Here is an 18,866-nt window from a genome sequence, read left to right on the forward strand (position 1 = left end):
ACACACATAGATTATTAAGATTAACTGATTCACAAATGCATTTTTTTATGAAATGTAGAAATGGCTTCCATTGACCCTTTTCATAGAGTGTGACGGCAGTTTAACAGTGAAAACACGGTGTGAACACAGGTTCACCTCTTAACGTTAACATCCGGTGTTTTTCATTAGTTACAGCTGCATACTCATAAGTGTATCTTGCCTAGGGTATCCATACTGGAGCCGCCCGTTAAATTAGGGGTAGCCAATCAGATCGGTTCATTGGTGGTGGATGAAATTTTCTGATGTGCTGATTGCAGGCCTGGGACGGCCACAGGTACACAATCTTGTTATTATTTTTGTCAGAGCATTTGATTTATGGATTGTTGTAGGAATGAAAAGGGAATTTCAACAAATCTTCTTCTCAAATAAATGGCCTACCCCGGTTTTAACCAGTCTGCAGTGCCGCTGCTAGCTATTTTGGGGCCCTAAGCATAACTCCTTTATGGCCCCCCCGAATTCCCCCTACCAGCCCCCTGCGCTGAATTGTTGACGGGGGGGGAGCATACGTGGCCGTGTGCGACTCCTAACACTATGGGCTGGTGGATAATTCAATTTTATTTATTTTTTTATTGCCATGGGCCCCCCCTCTGCCTTGGGCCCCCCCACAACTGTCTCACTTTCCCCCGTAGTCCGTCGGCCCTGCACACAAGTATTGGAATGTCCAAACTCTTTTAAATTAAATAGTTATCCATAAATACAAACTTAAAACCAGAAGTATACAAGTAAGAATTATTTATTTTTTTTTGGGGGGCCCCCTCAGGACTTGAGGCCCTACGCGCAGCGCGTAGTGCGCGTTATGGGAGCGGCGGCACTGCCAGTCTGTCTACCAGTGAGTCCATTCTGGAAACACTGGTCCTGGGAGGAGAGGCGAATCAGAGGGGGGGGGGGGGATCAGAGGGGGGTGTTACCTACGTCACAAAGTGGGGGTGACTCCCGACCGTGTCCTCCAGCTTCTCCAGGAAGGTGATGTCACTGGCGTCCCCGGGCCGCAGACACTCCTCGTCCTGTCAGAGAGAAGGGTAATGTCATCATGTTTAACCACGGGCCAACCATATCTTTTGGATGAATCCCATGACAATACTCAAACACGTGCACTAATGACGGTGCATTATGGGTATTGACGAATGCACTACCTAAGGAACCAGATTTTATCACTCAAATTTCAGACAACAATTTAAAAATGGTGACGCCCCCCAAATAAAGCACGATATACAGTACGAGTAGACCAATCAAACACAGCCAGAGACAGGAAAAAATTCATATCTAAACGGCTACTGTTGAACCATACTCGAAGAGATCAGTGAAAGAATGGGTTGTCTTAGTACCCCTTAGTGTAGGGGTCTGAGACCATGGAGAGACAGAGATATGACAGAGACGCAACACACCAGAATAGAGATGATGCCTTTGAACTTCTCCTCCACCAGGTCACAGATGATCTTGTTGTTGAAGTATTGCACCGGTTCCCACTGTAAAACAACAGATAATCCCAGTCAGTATCCAAGTGGACCCCATTCAACAAATAAATAATGCAGTAACCAATTCAACTAAGTTGTTTAACTCCACTAGTAGTAGTAGTCCAGTTTTTCACACGCACACACACACACACACACACACACACACACACACACACACGCACGCACGCAGGCACGCACGCGCACACAGAACTTGTACAGGGTTTCCAGTAAAGCTGTTTTGATAGACTAGTAGTGTGTCTGTGTGTGTGTAGTAGTACAGGAGTACAGGACGTTGCACATATTTGAATATCTGTGTGTGTGTGTGATAAAAACCATGCATCCATCCATTGTGGATGAGGAGCGATAGCTTAACGGTTTGAATTTCTATGGGCTGTTTGGCCTGATCCGGAACAACAGAAACTAATGGCAGCTGTGGTTGGGTACCCCAGTGTCACCTGAATCAGACCCAGCTGGTGGTCCAAGTAGAATAAAGACTCTGACTCATTAGATGGCAAACCATCCAAATAATTTACTGAATACACACACTCCCACTGAGTTCATCCACTCAGAGCCTCTATATGAGGGTCAACCAAAACCACAACCACAACAAATAACACAGATTAATGTTTTGTTTTGCTACATTACAGACAAGGCTCATGGTGAAATTACAGCTGACACCAACCTTTGTTTAAAGGATCTTGAATTTGTGTTGATTTGTGTATTTACCTGTTTAACATAGCAGTAGAGACAAGCACAACCCTCTTAAAGAGTATTTGATGGACGACATGAAACAGGACATGAAACAGGAATGTGAGCATGTGCCGTCCATTTTCAGATCATGATGATTGTGAAAGGCGAATGTGTTGTTATACATAACATTTGAATCAAACTAAACAATTTATTGAGTCCCACTGTGGCTCAGGCTCATTACACTGATCCTTGCTAGATTTAGTCTCACCGTAATTTCTGTTTCCCTTTGAGAATTCCTCATACCACTGAGGCTAAGACAGTCAATCAATCTGCGTTCTTGTATTTCAGCAAATGTTTAATAAAAGATTGCCTGAGATCCTCAGTAGGTTTAGGGAGTTAAATGATCAGCATGGTTTGATAAGATGATAAACACTACTGCTCTCTGCATTCAGTTGAGCTGCCGAAGTAAAATGTGAACTAAAAAAATTCACAGCGGTTCTATATTATTGTTGGCCTGGTTTTACCGGTAGGGCATCGAGCCTATAGTCTTTCAGGCTCACGCTCTGTGTTAGGATCTGCTGTCATGAGTCAGTCAGTGCGTTTTCATGACACTCAAGAAAATCGAATAATTGGGTGAATCTGACTATGATTGGATTATTAAAATGCACCTTAGTCTGACTCAAATCTAACCGAATCGAGTATCTCATAGTGGAATTAAGACCCCTATATTACTATAATGGTACGTGTATACATTCAATCGGATTGGGATTGGATCATGCATTTTGCGCATGCTCGAGATCTTTTCCGGGGACCGTGAGCCAGAAGTAGAAGGAGACTATAGTCGTGTTGTTGTCGCCATCGGAAAACGAGAAACAGCGATTTATTTAAAAAGGTAGCGAAGAAAATGGAGGAACCCGGGGTCGTGCCAATGTAGTTACCCACTATAAGAAGTATATCATCATCAACATGCATTAAGTACACACTACACTTCGATTTCACCCAAGGCTGAATTAAAAGTACATGCTTTTCTAAATGTTGGTCATTAAAAAGGTTGTAAAGTAAATCAATGTATTTTTCTTCCGACGTGTTTAGGATCTTTTTTCATTCATTGCGCCGCAGCCGAACTGATGGGGGTATTCTCTAATATTATGAATCTTAAAGACTGCGTCTGGTTCTCTCAAGTAAGGACTCGTAGTGGTGGTATTCTCGGCTATGGTTGAGAACGAATGGGGGGACAAGAATTTAGGCTTTGACTTTCTGAAGTCCAGTGTGTGTGTGTGTGTATGTGTATGTGTGTGTGTGTGTGCGCGCGTGTGTGCGCGTGCAGTAGTTGTGTGTGTGCTGACCGTGATGCCCTCAGCCTCGTACTCCTCCTGCTCAGACTTGAGGGTCAGTTCGATGAAGAGCTGCTGCAGCTTCTCGTTGCAGTAGTTGATGCAGAACTGCTCAAAGCTGTGGAGAGGAGGAGAGGGGCAGGGCCCAACGGGGGTCCCCCACAAAAGGACCCATAGCAGATTTTAAAGGGGTGATATCCTGCTTCTTCGACTTTTCCCTTTGCATTAGACTGTTAATTGAGGTATGTATTCATGTTTTACGTCTGCTCAGCTAGAAAAATCGAAGTTCAAGCCAGGGAAAGTATTCGTGCCAACTGAGAACGCCCCTCAATATGTGAGTGAAACAGCTGGTTTGCTCTCAAACTTTACTTCTGTAGCGGTGTGACGTCAGTGGGCAGTGCTGAAGTGCAGAAATCCCGCCTCCCGGCTAACCGCAATTTTACTTCTCGGGGGTGTGGATTTTAACGACACGCGTGCAAAGTGTTCAACCAATCAGAGCATACTGGGCTTCTCGGGAGGGGGGCCTTAAAGCGACATGATGCAAAAATGTTTTTGAAAGACGCTGTTGGTTTTGCAGAAATTAATATTGCGAGAATGATAACGGGTACTTCTGACATACAGGCAAGCAACCCTATTCTAGTAGAACCCCCAAATGCAATCATTAACCCTAAAAAAAAATATCACCCCTTTTATCAAATCACTCTGTTCATAATGCTGTTCATAATTTTTTTTTTATGGAAAACAACTAGAAAGCCCAATAGGGGGCAAGATTACACATAGCATAAGGAACACCAACAATTTCATGTTCTTAACATTAATAATAATCACTTCACCTGTTATACTGGAAGACCTCAAAGCCATAGATGTCCAGCAGACCAATCACAGAGGAGTTTTTGTTTGATTCATCCTGAAGTGAACACAGAGGTACAAAAATAAGAAAGAAAAAGTTTAAACTAGTTTAACTGTACTCAAACTTTCTTATAAAATGTAACACCATGAAAAATGAACGCTGCTTAACTTGAAATAGCATGCCCGTCCACAAAAGGGCGCTATGGCTAAAGCAATCAACAACAAAACCCAACAGAAACAGGGAACCTCCACTAACTAGGAGGTTCTCAACTCCAAATAGAAGTGCATGTATTTGTAGTGTACTGTACCTACTTTTAAACTGTTACATGTTTAAAAAAAGTATCAGAAGTATTTTCTTATAACAGGCTATTTGCATGCACTCTTCATTTACCTCTATCTCCATTTGAGCAGTTTAACCAAATCACTGACTTCACCCTTGACTGTAAGCATGGGAAAATTTGAGTGTGTGTATACAGTATGTATATGTATATATGTAGGCTTAGCTCAGGAGGTAGAGCAGTTGTCTTGTAACCGAAAGGTTACAAGATACTTAACCCTAAGTATCTGAGCAAGATACTTAACCCTAACCCGTCGGTTTGTCAACTTGTCTATTAACAGTCGCTTTTGATAAAAGCTGTATGTGCGTCCGTGTGTGTGCGTGTGTGTACCGTGTGTTTGTGTGTCTCCTTTGAGTGTCCCATGTGCGTGTGTGTACCGTGTATGCCAGCGAGCCGTTGATCTTATTGACCAGCCAGGTGAAGGTGCGGCCGTAGACGGCCTTGGACAGTGCGTCACGAGCCGCCGATGCCTGCTCGATGTTCAGCGGGCTCATCAGCTACAGGAATCAATACACACACACAAGCAGTGAAGTGAATACATTTCGACCCAAACAAACGGGCTTTGAAACAATTATGATAGACCCACAGGAGACACAAGAAATACACACACACACACACACACACACACACACACACACACACACACACACACACACACACACACACACACACACACACACACACACACACACACACACACACACACACACACACACACACACACACACACACACACACCTCCTCTCCCTTGGCGATGATCTTCCTGTGTGTGAGGGCCTCAGTCAGCACCGTCCCGCTCACCCCTAGCAACTGGGGAGCCGACCAATAACAACACGTTATCACTTATTACACAGCGGCCCAGCAAACAGCACAGTGCCACCACTCCACAGCACCACCCTGGCACCACCACCACCGGCCCCATCATTCACTGGTCTCGCAGAGAGGTTGGCATTATGGAGGGGAGCTAGTAGGGACCCATGTCGTATGGCCCAACTGGTCTGGGAGAAGCTGTGATGCCATGGGTGTGGGGACATCAGCCATATCTTTACAGGTAAGCTATATAATATATAATAATAATAATATATATGAGAATATGAGTTTTTGAATATATTTTTTATTCTGTTATTCTAAATAAGCCTTAGGGAGTAAAAGTCCATATGTGAGTTCATCAAATGGAGGTAGCTAGCTTGCCTAATATATATATAGATAAAACAGCTATTAATAAATAACTTGTGAACTGTTCTTATTGGCTGGTGATATTCAATATTAAATCCCTGAGTGGCGGTTGGAGGAGACACATTAGAACCACTATCAAACAGGGAGCAGGAAACCGGTAGTGTCGTGTGTCTCACCCTCGACAGGTACTTGATCTGCGTGTCAGAGGTGATGCAGGCGCTGCCTCCGTCGTCCCCACCGTACTGCATGTTGCCCAGGTGGAGCACGCTGGAGATGATGTTCATCAGTTCCTGAGAGGGAGAGGGAATGGAAGAGAGAGAGCAAGCACGGAAGAGAGAGTGAGAGAGAGAGAGAGAGAGAGAGAGAGAGAGAGAGAGAGAGACATGGAGCAAGAGAATGAAAGAAAGAGAGCAAGCAAGGAAGAGAGATAGTGATAGAGGGATGAGAACAGGACTATTGTCTAACAGTTGCCAAAAACAATATTCATTCAGTGGTCACATCTAAAATACTTTATTGTAATAGTATAAAGTATATAAAGAGACAGAGACAGCGAGAGGAAGAGTTTAACTTATATATTTAAAGAGAAGGTCTAGGGTGACAGTGACGATACAGATAGTGCTGCACACTGTAGACTATACAGCAAGAGAGGAAGATCATTTTAAAAAGGACAGAGTTTATTACTGCCTTGGGTTCAATAAGATACCAAGGCTAGAGAGAGGAGATTATCTTTATGGCTCGCGGAGCAGTCCAACACAAACACGCGTGAACGCACAGACGCAAACGCACACATGAGCAAGCACACACATGAGCACACATACACATGAGCACAAAAATGCATGCTTTGATCGACGAGCTACCTGGGTGACAAAGCAGGAGAAAATGTGCTCCCATGCTAGACTTCAACAAGTTCTAAACATCATGTCTGCACGCATGCCCAGGCACGCACACGCAACAGAAACACCAAGATTGGATAAATCTGCAGTTCCCAATTCAATGACAGCTATGCAAAATAGACTAAATGATGCATCCAAACCAACCTGGTCTCACAGGAATCCGCGAAATGACCGCTTAGGATAGTCAATGGTCAGATACAGATCTCGTTATAACAATAATTTCATATCGATGTAACGAGAAAGGATGAAATGATAACGGCAAGAAAATAAAGGCTACATGGTTATAATAATTTAAATATAATTAACTTATAAAGCGTATAATGAGTAAACGAGACGATCTAGTTGTGGGCCAGCAGAGGCTGCATTTTAACCAAATTCGGCCTATAACCTTATACATATAATAGTCTAACTATATATAAATGTCAAATGTATGATATTCTGTATGTATAGCCTAGTTTTTTATGTTATAAATATTTTAATATTGTCTTGTTATACCTGAACCAAATTCCCCATAGGAAAAGTGGGCTTAACAAAAAGTTTTTGTGAATTTCTCTCAAAACTTTTTGTCATTATTAAAGAGAGGCCCGATTCTCAGATATGCATGTTGAATGGCTAGGGTGTAGGTCTGGGAAGAACTTCAGGCCAAAATCTTTCAAGCAAGCCGCTGGGTGAGGTATAACGAGATGGTTAGTTGGTGTTACAACCCTCTTCATTGATTGGATTGGTGGAAGTGGATTGTCAATGGTCAAATACAGATTTTGTTATAACGATAATAGCTACATGGTCTACTTATAATATTATAACTAAATAATTGTATATTTATTGATACATAATATTTATTTTAATATTAAATTAATTCAATATTAAACCAATGCATTTCAATCAGGAGATTATTTTCGACTTCAGAAGGGGGAGCGGGCTACACAGGATTCGTCAAAACAACAATCCCCCCCCCCCCCCGAAACTAACAACGTCCCTTAAACCCACTTTTACATTACTTTCAACAAAACAACGGGAAATATGGATTTACTGTTCTCAATAGATCTTCTTGTGTTCAATGCAGCTCATTACACAGCAGGAGGTTATGTGGTATGGCATAATGACTGAGCTAGGCTGAAGGCTAACATAGTGCAATACATTTTATAATAGAAATACTGTAACTTTAGGTATTCATATTGAAATCAATAGAGCTAGAGCCTACTACGGTAGATTGTAAAAAGAAAAAAACATTGAGGGCCCTTTCTGGTTTTACTCGGGTATTTGGCTCATTTCGAATCGCCCCTGCCTGCTTCGCAATGGCTGGCTTTGGGTATTCACAAACTGTCCTTAAAACAACCCGAAATGTTTGCGTTCAGAAATGTGCAACTCACCGAGTGGAGAGTTGAACTGTCCAGAACAGAATGATTGAAAACATGACAGTTTCTGTTGTGTTTTATTTGGGATTTTGTAAATCCATTGATTTCAGTTGGAAGACTCATTGCTCGTTGACCGGAAACGGAAAGGCGGGCTGGTTGAAGTCTTTTCGCTCCGTTCTAGCCCTACTGTTGATTCGGCGAACCAAGCGAAAAGACAACCACCCCCCCTGGATTCTGCTGCTGCCGCGATCTTCTCCTCTAGCAGTAAGAGGAAGTAAACATTTATGCAGATTTTTGTCTTCTCTGCGATCTCGAAATTTGTATAAAAACAACACACAATTTAATTTCGGGTTTAAAATGCATAGTAACGCGCGTTACTGAGATTTGTACCGAATAAATAATATTACCTTTTTTTTTTGTAATGCCTTACATTACCTCATTACAAGAAAAAGTAATGCATTATTTTTGCATCACGTTACTCCCAACACTGGTTAGGAGTTAGGGTTAGGGCTGGTTTTTTTCCAGAGACCCGCAATTTTCACAGAGTAATCCCAAGACGCACCCCGTTTAAAGGTCTAATGGACAAGATTCTATCTCTTTTCAACTAATTTAGATACATTTCTAGCAACGGCTTGTTACCAATGCGTTACAATGGAGCATTTGATGATTCTGTGTGAGCCTTTCCAGTAGGGCTGAGCCAGTTGATAATCGTATGCGTCCTTTGAGACCCTCATGTAAAAGAGATCCCAGGTCTATAGCCTACTTGTTAATGTCCTCGCCTCAGTCACCTATTGCAGCGCTTCCTTTGGGGCTTCGGCATCCTAATTGATCATTGATATATATTATATATTTGAATGCAGCCATAGATATGACACCACCACCACTGGGGCGTGGCAACAATTCTCCATATCAATATGGGGCGGGGGGGTGGGGGTGCTTGTGGACAGTAGGGGTACACTAGAAATAAATAGGAAGCACACTCAGGCAGGAGGAGGAATGACCTCTCACACATGATAACTGAACTAGAAAATGCATTTCCTGCAGAAAATGCGGTGAGTGCTGTCGTGCAAAGTGAGGTTGAAAATATTTTTTAATAAAGCCACATAGATTAAGACATAAAGAAACGTTAAATGGCTTAAATCAAGTGAAGGGATTTGAACAAAAGTCCCAAAGTCTAAATGGAGTAAACAATGTAAACGTGCACACCATTTAAGAAAATGTAAATGATTGGAAACAAATAAAGTGACAGCTGAATGAAAAACGCAAGGCATTGCTAAAAATGCAGAAATGTAAAATCAATTGAACTGAAGAATCTGAAAGGTCCAATGTATTGCCCTGCACTGCTGGTGTGTGTGTGTTGGTGCGCGCGCACACGCGTGCGTGCGTGTGTGGGTCTTTAAGAGAATAGCGAGCCAGTGCCTGATTAAAAATAGCCCAATAGAGCGGGAAAACTGCCCAATCTGGCAACACTGTCTGAATGTCCACCAAAAGTAGCCCAATCTGGCAACACTGCTGAACGTCCTCGAGCTCCAGCGTCAACGTAAATCAACCAACTGAAAACGAAGCCTGTATGAAACTAAAACTGTGATTCTGAAGAAAGTTTAAATGATATCGAAATTCTGTTGTTAAATTGTTTGAAAGAAGATAAACGGTTGAAAATTGATTTAGTTACGTCTTAAACAGTTTGAAGTACCAGAGGACGGCTCTGCCTTCCTCCCATTAACTCCCATGTTAAAAAAAAGATAATATTTTAAAAGTAGAATAACTTAAAAAGTATAAAATATTAAAGAAATTTGAAAAGAAGCGTGCGATTCCAAGCTATTCTGAATATTTAAAAATTTGAATGAAGTCTCTAGGTGAAAAGAAAAGAAAGAAAGAAAGAAAGAAAGAAAGAAAGAAAGAAAGAAAGAAAGAAAGAAAGAAAGAAAGAAAGAAAGAAAGAAAGAAAGAAACTTATGAAGAACAATAGTTGAGCGCTGCATGCAGCACTCACATAATTAATTGTTTCAAATGACCCTGCCTATGGAAGTAAATCTGTGCTATCGGATTTTGAAAATTCTAAGCCCTGAATATTTATGCATTGAAATAACGTATCTGGATTTCTTGCCTCTGAATATAACTCTTTAAATTTTCAACAAATGATTTTCAATGTTATAAAATTCAACATCAAATATATATATTTTCAACGCCCCCAAATTCAACATGCCAAAGTCAGCTGCAAAGTTCAATGTATGAAATTGAAGCAAGGAGAGTAGGAATAAGAGCGTCTATATACTAGAGTTTTCGCGCGCAACTTGTAATTAAACCTATAATGTGGAAACCCCAGGCGATAATGTGACAAATTTCTGAGTGCATAATATAATAACATTTTGCCATAGTTTTACAACGTATAACATTCGTTCACCACAAACAACTCTTAAAAGCAGTGCCAACAATTTAATATTTTTTCACCATTCAGCGAACAAAAGGCAACAGGCTGATTATCATTTAGGGGGCCACTCAATGACATGCAGAACCGTTATCAACATGCCCACTGAAGTGGTGTGAGAAATACTGACTTTCTACTCCTCATTCACATATAAGGTAATTTACATTTCCTACAGAGAAAATACAACTTCAGCTACCTCCCCTAACTTTTCCCGAACCCGGTGGGGAGAAGCGCCACAACATCATGGCCACCAACAAAACTCTGCAAAGCTTGTTCTTGCTCCGGCTTTAATTAATCGATTTTCGGCAGCGATCCCACAACAGACCGAATAGCTTCTCTCGTAGCCTTCTCCATTGTCTTCCTCTGACTACAACTGAAACTGGCACGCGACCTAGACGTCATCGTTCTCAGCCACTCCCTCTGTTCGCTGATTGGACCGCCAGAAATCGGGGTTGAAATGAAAATTGAGTGGAAGTAGGTAGGTGGGCGGTGCCAGGCTAGTCTTGTGGTGGACTCTATAGACATAATTCACCATACTGTGTTATTGACATGTTTTCGTTCTGTGTTATAGGGACACTGTCTCTTTAAGAATCACGTGACTTCTTTGTTGATATGCCGGAAGGTGCGATGTTTGAAATTAACGTTTTTTTAAATGGCAAAACGAACGACCCACCGTTGCTCGTCGAGGTGAGAAAATGTCTCTTCCCTTATTTTTTCGCAATTTCTACAGTCTATAGAACGTGTAACCTGGCAGAGTTTTTCGACGTGTTTAATAACATAACATCTTACCTGGGCCCTGTTTCCCGAAAGCATCGATAGCCTAAGTGGATCTTGAAGTGCGTCGTACGAGCATCGTACAGTTTTCAGACCGTTTCCCGAAAGCATCGTTGGTAACGAACGTCGTGAAAACGCTCGTAGCTAACGAGCGCTCCAGGGTACTCGTAGGACGCTAAGAGCATCGTTAGCCTACTATAGAGTGAACTCATTATTGCATGAGGGTGTCTTCATTCATAAAAAATGAAAACATTCGGGAGTAAGCAATAATACAAATTATTCTAAAGAGGTCAGAGACTCCGTGCACAGCCCCGCCTTCCCCAGTGAACCAAGAAACCCCGCGCCGTGACGAACGGGGGATTTAACCCCCTCGGTTTAACACAGGAAACTTGAGATAAGAAGGTGAAATCGCCGGGCGTGCCAAGCTGCGACCGAACCGGCTCGGCAGTGTAGAAAGACCTATAGCCAGGGTTCGAGTTAGGTGGGACTGGGAGCCAGTGGGAGCTGAGCTCCCATAGAGAGAGGTCTGGCTCCCATGAAAGCAGTAAACTCAAATATCTGTGGGGGTCTCGGAAAATACAGCAGCATATTATTGTAGCTAATTACCAATAAAGCAATTTTCCCTTCCACATGCAGAGATATTGACGTTAAGTGGGATAATAGAACGCCGGTCATTATCGGGAAAATAAGCCCAGACAGGGCGAACCGGACACCGACTCGAAACGGAGGTGCTTCGATAATTTATTATTTATTTTCGATAATGAGCGGCTACTTGCCAAACGAAAAAATAACTTCACAAGGTGTTTTTTTTTTTTACAATTTATTTGTTACCAATTTACCATACGTAGGGTTGATCAGCAGATAAAGCCTACTTCATCCTGCCCAACAATATTGGCAGGATCCAAGCTCTCCGAATCGGGTCAGCAATAGCTGACCCGATATGAATAGCTTACAAATATGAATGTAACGTTGCATTTTTAATGTCTACAAATATTCTATACTAGAGAGCCAATCAATGCAACCTCATGCGGAATCAGATAAAGTCGGCTCTCTTGCGGCGCAAAATATATGTTTAAAAAATCAGCACATTAAGATAAATGTAGTTGTCACACAAGCTATTTTGGATTTTTGTAATATGGAATTATTTCAGGGGGGGAAATGCCGTGAATAAATGTATGCAACGGTGCGTTCAGGATTAGGACTGAAATATATGTCGGCCTAGGCTTAATCAATTGCGTTTTAATATCTTTAGTATTCATATTATTGCAATCTATTCTTTTCGTAGGCTACTCTGCGGTTGGCCTTGATGGGGAGATATTTTAACCCTTTTTAACCCCATTTTCCTGCGACATTCCTGCGTCTCCCCCTGCGTCATAGCCCGTTTCAGCCCAATGTCAGTGGACAGGTACAATCCTACGATCGTCGTAAGTGCAGCGAATGCGCGTTCACGTTAAGAGGAGTTTCGGGAAACGCTCCAAAGAAATTAACGATGGTTCGAAAGATCCATCGTTACGGTGTCGCTTCGGTGTGTGCGCGTGCGTGTGTGTACTTACCTGCGCGTGTGCCGATGGCGGAGCAGTCACCCTGCGTTCACACCAAAAGATGCATTTGCTGCCCGAACGCGTTGCTGCCGAAGTTTTGCAGCGCCGCAAATCAAGTTTTGCGGCGCGTCAAAAGTTTTGCAGCGCGGCAAAGGTTTTGCGGCGCGTCAAAGGTTTTGCTGCGCCGCAAAAGTTTTGCGGCGCCGCAGTTTTGATGCGCGGCAAGTTTTCCCCGCGGTGCTTCTGAATTCATTCACAACCATGGCCGACATTACGAGCATTGCATGTCTTTACCTGTTGTGGAAGAGGGAGAGACGTCGGAATGCCCGTCGTTTATGGGTTCATGAGACCATTCGGAGCCGTACAGAGCTTGGTGAATTTCACCGTCTTCTGCAGGAGCTCCATCTGGACGACGAACGCTTCCAGCGCTATTTGAGGTTGACTCCGGCCCAGTTTGATGACCTGCTAGCTAGGATCGGTGCTAGGATCTCTCGGTTGGACATTTATACTTATATATATATATATGTATTGGACACTTATAACTGGCCACGGTGGTGTTGAAGATCACCGGGAATGCGGAGACTGCAATTATTATCTTCTCCTCCATTTAAGTAACACTGATTGGCTGTTACGGCATGTCACTCAGTGGCAACGCCTCAGTGGCAACGCTGTTGAACGCTGATTGGCTGTCATCACGCGTTTGCTGCCGAAAAGTTGAAATATTTCAACTCGAGCAGCATTTGACGCGCCGCAAAATACGTGAACGCGCCCGCCGCCCGTGCCCGGCAGCAGGCACGGGCATGCCGCGCTGCAAATCAGATTTTGACGCGCCACAAATCAAATTTTGCTGCCCGTTTTCTCGGCAGCAAATGCTGCGGCAGCAAAGCAGCAACGCGTCTCTACATGCACTTTGAATGGGATCATGACGCGCGTCAACTTTTTGCATCTTTTGGTGTGAACGCAGGGTTAAACGTCTTTACCTGTGCGTGTGTGCGTGCGTGTGTGTTCGCGCTTCCGTGTCGCTGGCTTTGTGTCAACGTGCGGTGTGTGCGCGTGCTTGTGTGTGTGTGCACATGTGTGTGTGTTTCCGTGTATGTTTGTGCGCATGTGCGTGCTTGCGTGTGTGTTCTTACCTGCGCGTGTGCCGATGACGGGGCTGTCTTACCTGTGCGTGTGCGTGTGCGTATGTGTCATTTTATATTTACATTTTACATTTAGGGCATTTAGCAGACGCTTTTATCCAAAGCGACCTACATCAGTCAATACACTCATTGACACACCGACGGCAGAGTAAACCATGCAAGGCGACATCCAGCTCGTCAAGATTTAAGTGCCTTGCTCAGGGACACATCAATACTCAGCTAGAAGGAGCTGGGGATCGAACTAGCAACCTTTCAGTTACAAGACAACTGCTCTACCTCCTGAGCTACGCCGACCCACGTGTCGCTGGCTTTGTGTTGACGTGCAGTGTGTCCGCATGCTTGCTTGCTTGCTTGCGTGCGTGTGTGGTGTGTGCGCATTTCTGTGTATGTTCATGCACATATGCTTGCTTGCGGTGTATATATGCGTTTGCCTTCTGCACATGCACACTTGAGTAACTTGAGTATCTGGTGCGACAGGTCTGCTATTATAGTAGCAAGATATCTATATCTATATCTATATCTATATATATATATATACACACACACACATATACACACATAAATATATCCATATATATAGATACATTTTTCATTATATACATATATTTTTTTATTTTTTTATTCATATGGAGACCACCGGACCTCCTCAAGCAACGAAAATGGTCTATTCAATTCAAGACGGGTGCATGGGCAATAATAGGGACATACCGTCAATATGAATTTCATTCATATCTATATATATATATATATATATATATATATATCAATAGAGGCTTCTCCAGTGAGGTGAGGGAGGAAGATCCTCCTTAACATTGTTGAGAATAAAATCAAAGACTGCCCGGACTACTAATGGATGAATGCCCTTAAATATGACTACTTTAATGCCTTTGTGTAATGTGCGTTTCCCTCGGTTAAGGGACATTAGCACCCCCTATGTAACTGGTATTTTTCGTTGCTCTGTAACATGTGCAACTACAATAAAGTCTATTGATTGATTGATCGCCTATTGACAAATACTTCAGGGAGGACGTTCCTCCCTCAGGCTCCAATGACTCCCATTATTTCCCCGAAAGTGTTGGCGGCCGGTGAATAACATGGGGTTAAATTGGAGAGAGGTGGAAAGTCCTCCTCTGAGTGGGTGTGAATAGCTACGGGATCTGGATCCCGCCTACGTCTGTTCATAGCGCATGGCTGCGCTATGAACCAATAAGCAGGAGCCCTGGCTGTGGAGCAGCCTGGAGGGAGGGGTTATCCCCTCAAGTCTAGGCTACGAGAACCAACGAACCCGCTCAGTGGTATGCCTCGTTTCCACCGAGTGGTGCGCTACTGTTCGTTGCGGTACAGTGCAGATTTTTTTATTTAGTTTTACAAATGAAGAGTAGGCCTGATTTGACTAATTGGCTTTGCATCCTTTCCTTCTGCCCTTGTCAAGTCATGCTGTCCATCAGCTTTCAAAGTACAATGCTGTCACTGGTGGATTTATATCAATTCAGATAATTATCCTTCCCTGCTATTTTGTAGTTCCCCAAAACCGCCTGAAACAACTTGAGTCTCAATTTAAGTGATTCCGTGAGGCAACCACGGATTTTGAGTTAAGCGCCCGTGGTAGACTCGGTCATTGAGACGGGGATCTGTGTGTGTGCCACGGAATATGAGTGTCGGCGACTTGCATTGGAGAAAATTCCATGGGCATATCAGAGACAATTTAAGTGATTCAATGAGGCCACCACGGATTTTCAGTTAAGCGCCCATGGTCGACTCGCTCGTTGAAACGGGGATCTGTGTCTGTGCCACGGAATATGAGTGTCATTAACTTGCATTGGAGTGAAATCCGTTGCCATATCACGGAAATTGGCGTGTTTCCGTGAGGATACCATGGATTTTGAGTTAAGCGCCTGTGGTCATTTCACGGATTCCCGTGAGACCAGGTTGATCCAAACACCGATATGAATAATTGTTTTAGAGCAAACATGGATTACAACTTCTCGCCTCATGAACTGAAGAGAACTTGCCATGTTAATTTATTCCACTGAGTCGAAGAGTGTGTTATTATACCTTCTACTTAAAAACATGCTAAACAACACTTAAAGGCTCCTCCCTTTCATTATACTAGTCCCTTCTGCCCCATGAGTAATGGTTATGTAATGGTTAAGTAATGTTAGTTACAAGAACATCAACCTGGTCCAGCGGTGAACTCCTAAAATTGTCTGTACTTGCATCCTATCCTCCCCCTCTTTGACAAAACAACCATTCCCCACACCAGACCCGAGCAGGACGCAAATTAAACTAAATTACATTTTAAGGGCTGCTCAAAGGGCTTAGCAGGCCAAATATTTATGACCCACCCACCGATGCCTGCGATTGGTCCTCACCTCCACCTCGTCCTCGCTGAAGCCAATCACAGTCAAGGCCTTCCGCACCTGCTTCCAATCGCTGCGGTCGTTGATGGAGCTGACTTTGGGACAGTTACCCTGGGGAGGACAGACAAACAAGACGAGTTCAGCCTCAGGGAGCCACGCCCTCCTCTTCTCCCGGGAGCAAGCCAATCAGAAATCAAGCACCTGTTAGCCCCAGCTCCTCACTGGGGACAGTGGCACGCCTCAATACAGTCGCTCTACAAAGCTTAATTACACTGCTGGAGTGTGTGTGTGTGTGTGTGTGTGTGTGTGTGTGTGTGTGTGTGTGTGTGTGTGTGTGTGTGTGTGTGTGTGTGTGTGTGTGTGTGTGTGTGTGAGTGTATCTTATATAATAAAATCTGCACTTCCCCTTCCAATCAAATAGATTAATTATGCACAGCACACAATTCAGCAAAGTTTTAAACATGGACCACAGGGTTGCTGACTTAGACAAATAGAATTAGACAAATTATGCTAAATGATGCTTGACTTTGACCAGGTACTGGTACTGCTGGGAGTTAGTGAAGGTGTAAGCTGACCTTAACCAGGTACTGGTAGTGCTGGGGGTTAGTGAAGGTGTTAGCTGACCTTGACCAGGTACTGGTACTGCTGGGAGTTAGTGAAGGTGTAAGCTGACCTTAACCAGGTACTGGTAGTGCTGGGGGTTCCTCTCCAGGCCCAGCCGCCTCAGCAGGTCCTCCTCTCCGCCCTCGATCAGCTGGTAGAAGATGTGGAAGTTGCGCTCTCCGTGGTTCTGGTGCACCACCCGAGACTTCTCCAGCAGGTAGTTGATGATGTGGCCACCCACCGGGGCACCCTGCAGGCGGAGGGAAAACGGGGTGGCGCAGAGGGAGGGCGGTGCAAGGAAGAGGGGGTGAGGGGGAGTGTGTGGGTGGAGGGGAATACTGGTGTGCACTGTAGTCGTGCAGACTGGGTCTGAGAGGGGCTGCATGGGCCTCGGGCCTTCGTTACTATGGCCCAATGTGCAAACAACAACAACAACACATGAAGTCCAACACAGAAAGAGGGTAACAAACAATATAAATGCTTCGATAGATTTGGGAGCCTCTTGGATTAGCAAGCAGTTTAACAACGCGTTGTCCTGTACTACAGAGGATACATGGGATAATTCATGAACAGACAGTCCTCCGGCTTTACCTTGAAGTCAAACTGGATGTCCATGTACTTGCCAAAGCGGCTTGAGTTGTCGTTTCGCAATGTCTTGGCATTGCCGAAGGCCTGGGATGAGAGAGAGAGGAGGGGTTTGAGATTATAGAAGTGAAACTATTGAGGTACAAACAAATAATACTACAAAGTGAGAGGACGAGCAAGGGAGAGGGAGAGGGAGAAGAAGAGGGAGTAAGTGAGCAAGAGAGAGAGAGGAGAGGCGTGCTCGCGAGGTGTGTGGGGTCTGTGCTGAGCTCCTGTCCGGGGCAGCAGGTAACATTATGGGTACGGACATACATCATAGACATGGGGTTAGGGGAAATGGGTAACACTAGAAAATTCATTTCCTGCAGAAAATGCGGGTAGTGCTGTAGTGCAAAGGGAGGTTGAAATAAAGTTTTAGTAAAGTCACATAGTTTAGACGTAAAGAAATGTTAAATGGCTTAATTCAGGTGAAGGCATTTGAACAGAGTCGAAATGGAGTAAACAATGTAAACATGCACACCATTAAAAAAATGAAAATAAATGGTTGGACATAAATAAAGCGAAGAGTTGAACAAACAGATAATGTGATCAAGTTTGAAAACATTTGAGATAAAATATCGAATAGCTGAACTGTTCTGTTGGCAATTTCCAGCCCAACTATTGACTAAAAAACACCCAATCAACCAAAAACCCGCCCAAAACGTAAATTGCCACACGCACACTCCTTGTGCATGGAGACAGCCACAGAGAATGTATGTTTTGTTACATGAGCTAAAATAAAACAACCCTCAAAATAGTCATCATAAAATTAACACATTTCTTAACTTTTAACTTCAACTTGAAATATCTCACTAGAACTAAAAGAACATTAACCGGAGAACTATGTACAGTCAACGTCATGAATCAAATCTCCATTGGCGCGGATGTTTGAGTGACAAGTCTGATGGCCCTCCCTCACCACTAATTACTATTAGACAGGCAAGCATTGTTTTTAGCATTTAGCTTCTACCGGTAGTAAACCCGGATATGTAGCAAGCACCTAGCCTCTAGTCCAGGGGTCAGCAACCTTTTCAACATGCAGTGCCAGTTTGAAATTTTCTCGTTAATGAGTGTGCCTTAAGCAACAATATATTAAACATTAAGCTGAATTATGACACAGCGAACAAAAACATTTCCAGAAGACCAGGAATTGTATAATGTTTTTTTTGTTGTTATATTTGCAACATGGGATTACAAATTATATCTACATATGTCCCATCTTAAAACACCACTTTCAGAAACTTATTTAAAAACATAATTGCCATG

The 18,866-nt window shown here is 43.4% G+C and overlaps 1 protein-coding gene across 4 annotated transcripts in view; it reads right to left on the minus strand.

The window, feature by feature from the left end:
* Positions 1–18,866, minus strand: part of LOC132475054 (unconventional myosin-Ic-like) — a 78,969-nt gene that overhangs the window by 14,746 nt on the left and 45,357 nt on the right. For 3 of the 4 annotated variants that reach the window (XM_060076020.1, XM_060076022.1, XM_060076023.1), the window contains 10 exons: positions 17,568–17,648; positions 17,047–17,226; positions 16,359–16,484; positions 6,057–6,170; positions 5,443–5,514; positions 5,082–5,201; positions 4,351–4,424; positions 3,530–3,635; positions 1,425–1,505; positions 952–1,043 (listed from right to left, as the gene is read on the minus strand). In XM_060076020.1, the coding sequence (XP_059932003.1) occupies positions 952–1,043; positions 1,425–1,505; positions 3,530–3,635; positions 4,351–4,424; positions 5,082–5,201; positions 5,443–5,514; positions 6,057–6,170; positions 16,359–16,484; positions 17,047–17,226; positions 17,568–17,648 (1,046 nt within the window). The remainder of the gene's footprint in view (positions 1–951; positions 1,044–1,424; positions 1,506–3,529; positions 3,636–4,350; positions 4,425–5,081; positions 5,202–5,442; positions 5,515–6,056; positions 6,171–16,358; positions 16,485–17,046; positions 17,227–17,567; positions 17,649–18,866) is intronic. The other variant, XM_060076021.1, reaches the window with a different exon arrangement.

This window comes from Gadus macrocephalus, chromosome 16 (genome assembly GCF_031168955.1).
Source record: "Gadus macrocephalus chromosome 16, ASM3116895v1".
Lineage (NCBI taxonomy): Eukaryota > Metazoa > Chordata > Actinopteri > Gadiformes > Gadidae > Gadus > Gadus macrocephalus.